General features: G+C 42.5%; 1 protein-coding gene across 5 annotated transcripts in view; it reads right to left on the bottom strand.

The window, feature by feature from the left end:
• UAP1 (UDP-N-acetylglucosamine pyrophosphorylase 1) overlaps positions 1-11,660 on the bottom strand; it is a 45,824-nt gene extending 34,164 nt beyond the window's left edge. Inside the window, exons 1-2 of one of the 5 annotated variants that reach the window (XM_061120235.1) lie at positions 11,504-11,641; positions 6,552-6,888 (exon numbers count right to left, since the gene is read on the bottom strand). In XM_061120235.1, the coding sequence (XP_060976218.1) occupies positions 6,552-6,831 (280 nt within the window). In that variant the 5' untranslated portion in view covers positions 6,832-6,888; positions 11,504-11,641. Of the gene's footprint in view, positions 1-6,551; positions 6,889-10,955; positions 11,074-11,503 lie in introns of those variants that run through there. The other 4 variants (XM_061120234.1, XM_061120236.1, XM_061120237.1 and 1 more) reach the window with 4 other exon arrangements.
• Positions 11,661-11,874: the final 214 nt, after the last annotated feature.

Raw genomic sequence — 11,874 nt, forward strand, 5'->3', positions numbered from 1 at the left:
TCTTTTCCATTGAATTCATGAGAAGTTGTGCTGCCTTTTCTTAAATCTCTTACCCATCACCCTACATGGAAAAGCTGCTGAGGTGGCCAAGAGCCCACATTCTCCAAAATTTGTCAAAGAGTGAATTTCCCACAGCATTCCGGCTCTGTGCTGCCCTTAAACAGGCCCTACAACCGCCATGTGACAAAGACTGGCTGAGACGAAGCAATCTGAAGGGAACAGGGAACCATATAAAGCAGTTCTGAAAACCGTTTTCCATTCGGTTATTTCTTCAGTTACCAAAGAAACCATGGTTTCGAGGAAATAAATTTAACTCTGCCGTCGCTGACCCAAAAAGCATTATCTAAAATTACAGGTCCACACACTCTTACCTAAACTAGATTTATTTCAGAAGCTTACTTCAGAATGCAGAACTCTTCAAAATTTAGAAAACAGATATAATACATATACAATATGTTCATATTTTAACCCAGCAGATCTGAGATAGCTCCTTCTAATCAAATTGAGACAAAAAAAGTTTTTCAATTGTATCTCTGGCTTCCCTGGTGGCTCAGAAGGTAAAGAATCAGCCTGCAATGCAGGAGACCCAAGTTCCATCCCAGGGTCGGGAAGATCCCCTGGAGACGGAAATGGCTACCCACTCCAGTATTCTTGCCTGGAAAATCCTGTGGACAGAGGAACCTGGCAAGCTACAGTCCATGGGGTCGCAAAGGATTAGACATAACTCAATGACTAACACTATTACTACTACTACTTTCTCAACCCTCATATACCACCAAAGGTGTTGGAATTAAAAATATTCCTAAATGTGTTTCCCAAAAGTCCCAGATAAATATTCTGGACACAAAGGTCTTTATTCTTTTTGTACTATTTCTTTCTTTATAGAGAACATGTGTTTTAATTGGTTGCACTATTAACATGGCTTCCCTGGTGGCTCAGTGGTAAAGAATCTCCCTGCCAATGTAGGAGACACAGGCTTGATCCCTGGGTCAGGAAGATCCCCTGGAGAAGGAAATGGTAACCCACTCTAGTATTCTTGCCTGGAGAATCCTATAGACAGAGGAGCCTGCAGAGCCATAGTCCATGGTGTCACAAAAGAAATGGACGTGACTTAGCAACTAAACAACAAATTGTTAATGTGGTTCCAGTCATCCTTCCTGACTTTTCACTTTCATCTTCAGTCCAAAGTCACATTATTTCTCTCAGCCCCTTGCCTATAAGAGGTAAGAGCCACACTCCCGGAGTCACTTCCACGTCTCGGCTCTTGCTCGCCTGATGGCCACCCAACATCAATCGTCACTTTCCCCAGGTTCTAACAAGCTATCGAAATTCTCCCTGTATCACCTTTTCCCTCCCTTGGATCAGTTCCCGAAACCACTGCTTCATTCAAGATTTCCAAATGGTTCTGTTTTAAAGCTTTTCAAACCAACAGCTGGTAGTGGCCTCTTCCTTCAGTCAAATAAGTGGCAAGTGTTTGTTTCCTAAGCCCTCCAATGCCACACTTTCTCCAATTCTTTTTTTTTTTTTCTAATTTTTTCATCTATTTATTTCTTTTAATTAATTTTTTATTGAAGGATAATTGCTTTACATCTCCAATTCTTTCCCCATACTTTCTCCAATTCTTCTTTCCACCTGTGGACCTGATAACGCATATAATCACTATGTAATAAAAATATCATTGAGACCATGCTTGCCAAGTGTACACTTATAGGCAGATCTACATGTAAAACTCATCTCCAGCTAGCCACAACTATCATAATGAATTATAACAATTCATAAATATCTGTGATAAAAAGGTGTCTGCATTAACTTCTCCCTGCTTATACATCTGACTCATGAGCAGACAGAAAAACAAGAGGAAAGAAAGCAGTCCCTAGAGTATCAAAGCCAGCTGCAATTCAAGAACTAAATGCAGCTACAGCTGTTGTTAACAATATCAAATCCTGCCGAGCTAAAGTATTCATCTACTTGATCCATGTTACTGCAATAAAACTGCATTGTTTATCAAAAGTGTGTAATGAATAAATTAGTATCTGCTTTATGACAGACCAAATACTTCTTGAAATTAAGTGAGCCAATAAAATTCTGTAAGCCTCGTAGTTACGTGGCAATATACATGATTTCAAACTGTATGCGTCATCACATTAATTCTATACAGGCAGCACTGCACCTATTTGAAAAATGTTGACTGTTTTTATAAACAGTCTTAAAACGTACTTAACCCATGTGACAATTAGGAAATTATGAACTTTTATTTCAAAACTTCCACAAAAATATGGGAAAAAAACTTGAAAAGTGCACTACTATATCATCCTTCCCATCTTTTCATTATACGACACGAGAGCTCATTACCTTCCCACAGGGGTCAGGACCTAACACACATCAAATCACAGGTTTAAAAAGAAAAGAGGAAAGAAATCAAGCCAGAGTGAGCAATTTCCAGGACATGGGTAGAGCTCTCTCCTCAGAGAGTCAGGCATGTGGGCCCAACAGAGTCTGAATGGTTTTCCTAGTAACACTTACAGCAAACAGAGAGGAGTCTACAGCAGCCTCTCCCAGGTCAACTGCTTCCTGGATAACTTCCTGCTTGGACTAGTTCCTCTCAAACATACTCTTTGCTTTGGGCATGTGTCTAAAACAAAGAGGCTAGCGCAGGTGCTTCTGAAAGAGAGCACCGTCAGAATTTTCTGTCTAACCTGCCAGCACTGCTGGACAAGGGGTGGGGTAAACAGGCTAGTCAACCGGTGGGGACAAAGGGAGGCTGCACAAGAAAAAGGAGGTGTTCTAAGTGTTTAATTTGTAATCACGTTTCTCAGGTTCAACAATTATTTTATAGACTAACTATTTGCCCAAAATATTAAGAATGAAAAGTAGACTAATAAGGGAAATCTCTACTTGAACTGGTTTTAGATACTGGGGGATGATTATAAATTTCATTAGATATAATGATGGCATTGTAATTAGGGGAAGAAAATGTCCTTATACTTAAGAGATGCATACTAAACTTTATGAGGATAAAAATAACATAATGTTTGCAACTTGCCTCAAAATACAATAGCAGAGAAAAATAAGAGGGATATATGAAGCAAAATTTTGAAAATTATTTAAGGTGATATGTATGTGAAATTTCATTATACTATTTTTTGTCCCCAAATATCTGTTTCCAAATATGCTTGAAATTTCTTCATAATAACAAATTCTTAGGCAGGCTACATGACTATACATAAACTATGAACCTAATGTATGTGTCTGTATATAAGAAAATACTATAAAATATTACTAGTGAGTATCTCTGGATTGTGAGACAGCAGAGATTTATCTTTTTTCTCTTGTAATTCTTAGTATTTTCCAACCTCTCCAAAATATGTGTGACTTTTAAAATAAAACAAATCTATTAGATATATCAGAGCACTAGATTTCAGAAAATGTAGAGGAAATAATGCTATTAATACATTTTTTTCTAAACAATCCATTTACTTTTCTACCACAATGCTATATAAATTAGTTTTTTAATGTCTCATAGGCAAAAAAAAGGCTAATACTGACTACTAATACATAAAGTTAGAAGATTGCTTTGTGTTCAGTTTAAGCATGGGTTGCTTTTAATAAAGAATGGAATTTTTTAAGCAAATATATTTTTCCTGAGTAAGTATCCTTTCTAAAGTAACATTCTCATCGAAGCTTCTAAATTCTCTTAAGATCTGAGTTTTTTTTTTTTTTTTTTTTCCAGTGGGTTTTATCATACATTGATATGAATCAGCCATGGATTTACATGTATTCCCAATCCCGATCCCAAGATCTGAGTTTTATAAGATAGAGATTTTTCAGACTCCTCTACATTTCATTTTCTGTGCTTCAAGATTAAATTAAAACAAGAACTCTCTTCAGTAAGGGCCACAGTGGTCACTTACGTATTCATCCTTCAGCAAGAATTTTCCACCCTAGGTGTTTAAAATGTCTGATGTCAGTAGTCACCAGACACTTTGAAATTACTATAGAATGCTTTTACTTTCCCTGTCCTGGGGCCCTGGGATGGGGCAGGGGCAGCAAGGGTGCGGAGGTTGGGGTCCGGGTGTCTTTGATACAATTATCAGTAATCTCCTACCGTCTGAAATAAAGCATCCTAATCTTTGCAATGGAACTCTCTTTCCTTAGATAACTTACTGAAGAAACTTCATTTTGTTATGAATTTTCACACATATGGTAGTTTCTAAGGGAAGAGGATGTAACGTCTGTTCCAAAGTCTCCTTCTCCACCCCTACTGCTGAAGCCACAATTACCTATTGCTCCCTTGACAGTAAGCCAAAAGGAAGTTTGCTTTGTACTTTCTTATACTAGACTTGCTTGTAACCATTCCACATTTTAATTTAAATGAAAGGTCACTGGGCTTGTTCCATAGATTCCAACAAAAAGACCACAGTGAAGGCACAAAGTATAAGTCTTCATTGCTGCTCATGGTCCCCATTATACAAGGTCAAAGTTTATCTTTCCAAAGAGTTAATTCTAAGACTTTACCCCCATAAAACCACAAGGAGAAATATAGGCAGCTGGCATACCAGAGGGTAAGAAAAGGCCTTGTGTGGCTTTTGGTCTGAAGTAGAAGCCTTTCTGAAACCCAGGGAGGGAGAGGAGGATTAATGAATCCCAAGTCAGTGAGGGTCAGTGTCACCACAGTCCTCCATTCAGAAGGACCCGTCTGCGAGTCACTCTCACAGCTTAGTGGCCGAGCCTGTTCTAAGTGAGAAGTTACATTAGACACTAACAAACATTTTAAAATCTGAAAGGGCCCTCCCTGAAGATCATCCAATTATTTCAATATTTTAAATTTCCAAGCCCTTTTAAATAAGATCTCAGGTGTTGAGCTTTATCTATGTATCAAAATAAGTCAAAGCAGAACTGCTCTTGGAGTGGGGACATGAAGGGGTTGGAGACCTATCTGTTTAGCATCTGTTCCTGCCCTTCCCACATCAAACAGTCTCACCAGCAGTCAAAACCCTAGAGGTCTTTGGAATACAGTTTGAAAAAGAGTAAATCTATAAGCCCAGAGAAAGACATGAAGATAATGGTAGAGAAGGTTGATAATGGTAGTTATGTTTCTTTTCTGGGAAGATGCAGAGAGTGCCAAAGAGCAAAAGACAAAATAAAAATAGCCACAGTGTAGTGTGAATACAGGATATAAATCATACTATAAAAGTAAATATGTATATCACCAACTACTAGGTGGCAATGTGGGCAAATAAAAACATAAATATGATGAGGTTATCAGCAACTTCTTTACAGTTATTGCTGTTACTTTATTAATATTTTTGCCATAAAGTAATTTTTTTTAAAAAGGAAAGAAAAGTATTAGTCCAGGCTGTTCTTTCTACAGCTGAGGAAATAAGGTCCAGATGTGCCAAGAAGCATGGACAAATACTCAAGGGCCTGGGCTGTAATATTTAGTCACTTGTACTTACAGAGTAGTAGATTATAAAAACCACAGTTCTTAACCCCACCGAAAGAAAAACTAAATTTTAGTTATTTTACCATTTTCAAAAGCATTCATTAGTACTTGTTATGGGGACAGATTTTATGACATGCTTTAGAGGAAAAAAGCACTGAGCACTGGAGTAATTCGGGAAACATTTATCAACCAACTTATAACTGCAAAATGCTGTTCTAAATACTGTGGATATATACAGACAACTAGGACATGGGCTGCTCTTTAAAAGTTTACGTTGTGCCAGTGAAGACAGACATAGACAACCCTTATTATAAGAAAGAATGAAAGAAAAGTGTGGACAAATAACTCCAGTCTGGGACACTGAAAAAGGGGTGAGGGACCAAATGGTACGTGTGATGAACCATGGAGAATGAACCAGCGCTCTACACAGCTCCAGGAGACGGGTAGCCTCACAAGGAGACCCAGTCACACAGAGAAGGTGCAAAGGCCAGACGCAGCTAAGGACAAGCACCAGCAAAGGCAGGAAGGGCCTAACAGAGTGTTCAGAGAAAGACGAATTATGGGTTCCAGCTGAAATGTGTGGGGCAGTAGACTCAGAGAGAAACATAAAAGACAAGACTAGATATACAAGCTAGGACTGGGTGAGGGAAGGTTTTCGGAATAAGCCGGCATAAACTGAAACATGTAGCTTGTGCTCCAGGAAAGGAAGTCTAATAGTAGTACAGATAGTGAGAAAGGAAAGAGACAGGAGTTAATTCTGGACCTGAATGAGAAAAGCCACGAACTAGGCACATGGGTTTGGGTGGGCTCCGGGAGTTGGGGATGGACAGGGAGGCCTGGCGTGCTGTGGTTCATGGGGTCACAAAGAGTCAGACACGACCGAGGCTGAACTGAGGCACCAGAAATGAAGAGAGAAGGGAGGGACTGGCGACAGGAGCCACCAGTGTCCTGGTCACACAATCTGTCACTTCCGGATCAGTCACCTGGTTTAAGGTCTTAAGGAAGTCAAAATGTTAATGATGCGACTCAAGTTACTTTAGTGGATTTAAATCCATTAAATGGTGTATCTCATAAAAAACCTTAACGGCAAATCTTTCCAGGCTAGTACCTTCACTTTCCCAGGCCTGCAGCTGATCTTGATCCCTGGTAGCACTGCCCAACACCTCTCGAGGTACAGGTTCCATCCGCGCATCTACTTTCTCTGGCTGGGAGGAATGGTTAAATCCTTCAATCGCCTTTTGGAAAAACAAGTTCAGCTCCTGGAAGTTCATGGCCTGGAGCTCCGCATAAAGTTCTACCTGTTGCGCCTCCTCCAACTCATCCCAGAAGTCCAGCAGGTGTTCCTGCCCAGCTTTGGACAACCTGAGTTTGAGGTCATTGACATTCATAATGCTTGAGTGGCCAAGTTTTGTGATAATGGAGGTGTAATTTCTGCACCTGTAAAACTGAAAGAGAAAAGGAGCCAACAGCAGGTCAGAGTTCAACCCAAAGACATTCCTCCTGTTAAAAACAAGTACATTAAAAAAAAAAAACCTGGAGAGTTCCCTGGTGGTTAAGACTCAATGCTTTCACTGCTAGGGCAAGTAAGATCCCACAAGCAGCACAACACGGCCAAAAAAAATTTTTTTAGTAAAATAAAAAATAATAATAATTAAACACTTGATGTTAAGGAAATTTTGCTTTTCCATCATGATCATACTCATAAGAGACCAACCTTGTAAGACAATGCTAATTATTCTTATATACCAGGCACTGCACCAAGTACTTTGCTTACGTGGTCTCATTTTATTTTCAACAACTCTATTCCTAGGTGCTGCAGTAGTAAAGGATCCACCTGGTGATGCAGAAGACGCAAGAGACACAGGTTCAATCCCTGTGTCAGGAACATCCCCTGCAGAAGAAAATGGCAACCCACTCCAGGATTCTCGCCTGGAAAATCCCATGGACAGAGGAGCCTGGCGGGCTACAGTCCATGGGGTCGCCAAGAGTCAGACACGACTGAGCGACTAGGCACAGCACAGCACACATGGCCCTTGATCTTTGCCTGTTATACAGTGATTTATTTTTGGCTATCCCGGGGCCCTGGCCAACTTGAAACCTAACATAAATATTTACTGATGTAGAAAACAAGAAATAAACCAAAGAAAGACATAACTTAAATTTTATGCTAACCTAATGAAGTGTTTTACCCTGTTTACTGGAATAGGAAATGTCAACGCATTCCAGTAGTCTTGCCTGGAAAACATCATGGACAGAGGAGCCTGGCAGGCTAAAGTCCATGGGGTCGCAAAAGAGGTGGACATGGCTGAGCAACTGAACACACACACATGACACAAATACTACTATTATCATTACTTTCCAGGTGAGAAGACCAAGGCACAGAGAAGCAAAGCAACCCAGCTGACTCGTGGAGCTGAGGTGCGAATATAGGCAGTCTGATTCTAAGGCTCTAGTTGCCTCTTTACACTCCTCTGACCACTAAACTACTACTGAAAGAATACCTAACTGTTTAATATTTTCAACCTTTCTCCTTTTATCTCTAAGAACAGAAACAGAGAATTCAGAATACAACAATATCAAGGAGACAGAAACACAGTCATAAAAAATACAATTTTATCTCAAAGCAACTTCTGCAAAGAAGGAATAAGTCCACCATCTTTACTAAGAATTGAACCCTAAAGGACAAGCAATATACACAAAACAATCAAAAGAGATAAGACAATGCTTTTTTTTATTATTATTTTTTTTTTTGTAATTCTTTTTTTTTTTTTGGTTTTTAAGAGTATTCCACGATAATCCAGCAAAATGTTAAACTGCAGACAATAAAAAGAGAATGAGGGGAAATATTTAGTCTACTCACCTAATACAGATAAATGCAAGAGAAGACAGGCATTGTTCAGAAAGGGTTCACAAAGGAAGCAGGATGCCTCAAGGGTTGAACAGATTATATAGATAAGATTGGGAAATAAGCGGGCCAAGTGGCTCAATGGTAACAATCCATCTGCCAAGCATGAGACGTGGAAGGAAATGGCAACCCAATGCAGTATTCTTCGTAGGAAACCCCAGGGATAGAGCAGCCTGGCGGGCTACAGCACCCAGGGTCCAAAAAAGCTGGGCATGACTTAGTGACTAAAAACAGCAACAACAAGGAAATAAGGAGAGCCTGGTGTCCACGAGGAGTAAACACGAACAGGACAGAGAGAGGCAAGAAAGTTAAAGTTTTATGTAGAATGACGGGAAATGATTTAAGGTAGGGCTAACGTGCGAAGAGCCCTGAAAACTAAGCAATTCAGATCTAACCGAGTGAGTAAAAGGAAGCCAACACAGATTATTAACACGGCCGGGCCACCATGCTTTAGAGAAATGAGAGAAAAGAGCATGGCACAAAAGAGATGGTCAGGAGAGGCAACTAGAAGCAGGAAAACAAGTTAAAAGTCATCCGCAGGCATGAGAAACCACAGAGGAACCAGAATTTGTTGCCGAGGAAATAAAGGGAGAAGGATAATTTGAGACATACGGTAAAGAATCATCACTGCATTATAATTACTTTACTTAGATATAAAGGACGGAGGAAAAGAAAGTTACCAAAGTTACCAAACTTTTGGTAACTCTAGTTACCAAGGAAAAAGCCAACTATCTTCTCCTCTAAGAAGAGTAAAATGTAGTTCAGAGCAAAATTCTGCAGTTCAGTTAAACTGCTTATTTTCCCTGTTCCCTTTTGCCAGTAAAGTGGGATTAATAATCCTCCCTACATGATGAAGACTATTAAACATCAAACACCATTTACGATCTCAGGTTGAGAAAACCTACATCTGGGTGTCCCCTGAAGGGGCAATAACAACAAACACTAAGATATACAGAAACACAGTTCTAACTGCTTTATAGACAGCTGTTCACTTAACCCTCAAAACAACCCTTAGGTACTGTGATTGCGATTACTCTACAGAGGACGAAGCTGAGCCACAGAGATAACTTGCCGACAGTCCAAAACCAGGAGAGTGGTAGAGTTAGGGCTCAGATCCTGACAGCCTGACTCCTAACTGCATGCTCTTAACCATCATGCTGTATTGCCTCTCAGGAGAAAAAGACTTCGTTATCTTCATGTACATGTCTATGTGTGTATATGTGTGTGTGTGTAAAACAGAGAGACGGCAAGAAAAAGAAGTAATCTGGACTTTCTTCATTCAGAAAAATAGACACATTTGATGTTCTCATATCTGACTCACTGTGCAAGTAAGTTCATACGCCATCACGGAAAAGGAAGGACACATCCAGGACAGCAGGAGAGGAGCTTCACAGGATGGGCCGGATAGAACCGCCTTCACGCCACAAAAAGTGCAGCACTTCCTCCATTAATTCTGACAAGAGGTGTGTGCAGGTGTGTAATGGTAAGCAGTAGTGAATAAGAGACTAGATTGGAATTTTATTTTGACAACCAAATCTGAAAAAGTTGAAGATCTATAAATTATGACAAAATCTCCTATATGCCCATACCAATGCATCAGTAACAATGACATATTTGTACTAGTCCACCATTATCAAATATACCTTTGATGGTGGTGGTTTGGTGGTGGTTTAGTCACCAAGTCGTGTCTGACTCTTGCAACCCCATGGACTGTAGCCCGCCAGGCTCCTCTATCCATGGGATTCTCCAGGCAAGAATACTGGAGTCGGTTGCCATTTCCTTCTCCAGGGGATCTTCCCGACCCAGGAATTGAACCTGGGTCTCCTGCAGGGCAGGCACATGATTTACCAACTGAGCTATGAGGGAAGCAAATATACCTTTATTGGAATTTAAATCCTAGCATAAAAGATACCTGGCCTTCCCAGATGGCTCAGGGGTGAAAAATCTGCCTGCCAATGTAGGAGGCACAGGTTAAATCCCTGGGTTGGGAAGAATCCCTGGAGTAGGAAATGGCAACCCACTCCAGTATTCTTGCCTGGAAAATTCCATGGACAGAGGAGCCTGGTGGGCTACAGTCCATGGGGTCCCAAAGAGTCTGACCGACTAAACACATGCAGGCAGGAATAAAAGCTATCTAGTACTTCAAGCTCCTTTTCTGCTTTCCTTTCTACTCCTATTTCTGCTGCTATATTATGCCTCCCAAATTGGTAAGTAAACCTCTCAAACCTTTAGAAAAACAGGAGGGGCCATAACCATCGAATCCTATAAATACTTCAGAGCATAGCATATTAAATCTTTTTTAGCCTTAGCTAGGCGAGACAGTTCTGCAACAGTGAAGGAATAGAAACTGCCTTCACTTTCCTGATTTCACCAGAAAGACCTTAAACTAAAGGCACTACGTAACAACATATGCTTAGTATCATAATCACTATTACCTGGTTTCAGATATCATAAGCCACGTACAAATAAATATACGGGTCAGGCCAAACTTAATAAAATCTTCAGGAAACCATATGTTCAGCACATGTGTGCTCTAAACCCTCCAATCCCATCTTTCTGCTTGGCCAAGCCAGGGAACAGCCAGAAATTTCAACCCTCTCCCATTACCAGTATTAAAACAAAAGTGACAGGTAGGTTTTGTCCATCTGACGTCTTCCACAGGTATCTCGAATCCTTAGTGTACTGTCAACGCTTTCAGAGTCTTTTCCTCATATATTCAAGACACCCCAACTCGCTCCCACGGGACAGTTCCAACGACTTCTCCCCACTGTAGGATCCCACCCCAAGCTTGGCCCAAGTCCCTTGCTGAGAACCTCAAGGCCCCCGTCCCAGGTCCAGGTGAGGCTCCACGCCCAACGGCACGACAAGCCCCCGATTCCAGACCATGCCCACTGGGGCCCCTCACGCCAGCGCTCCCGGCCAGGTAGCCGAGGCTGAGAAGCGCCGCGGGGCACAGGAGGCGGGCTCTTCCGCGTGTGCCCGGACGCCGGCTCTGTGCACGTACGTGCACCGCGTGTCCACGTCGCGCGCGAGGCCTTGGAAGCGTGTGCGTGGCCTGGTGGCACCAGGCCCCCGACCGCCCCAGGTCCCGAATCCCGCCGTCTACCGCAGGATGGCGGGAGAAGGAGACAGCGACTGGGCTGGGCGCCCCTCACCTTTCTCGGCGCCACCGCAGCTCCGCCCGGCTCCGGCTCCTTCGGCGCGGCCACTCATCTGCGTCCAGCGCCAGCTCCTAATATATACCTTCATCCGGGGGGCCGGGGCGGCGGGGCGGGCCGGGAGCTGGGGCCAGGGGGAGCGCCGGCCCCGGCCACCCCGCCCCTCCGTCTCCGCGACGAGTGGCTGCCGCGCGGGGAGGGGCCGCAACCACCCACCCCGACACGTCAGCTCCCTGAGCGCAGGCGACACGGAGGGCGCGGGGAGGAGCGCCGGGGAGGCGGGGCGGGGCCTCCGCGTCACTCATCCTCCGGGCCAATGGGGACAGCGCGGGGGTCCTGTCAGCAAGCGGCCCCGCCCCCCAGGGCCC

The sequence above is a fragment of the Dama dama genome, chromosome 20 (genome assembly GCF_033118175.1).
Source record: "Dama dama isolate Ldn47 chromosome 20, ASM3311817v1, whole genome shotgun sequence".
Classification (NCBI taxonomy): Eukaryota; Metazoa; Chordata; class Mammalia; order Artiodactyla; family Cervidae; genus Dama; species Dama dama.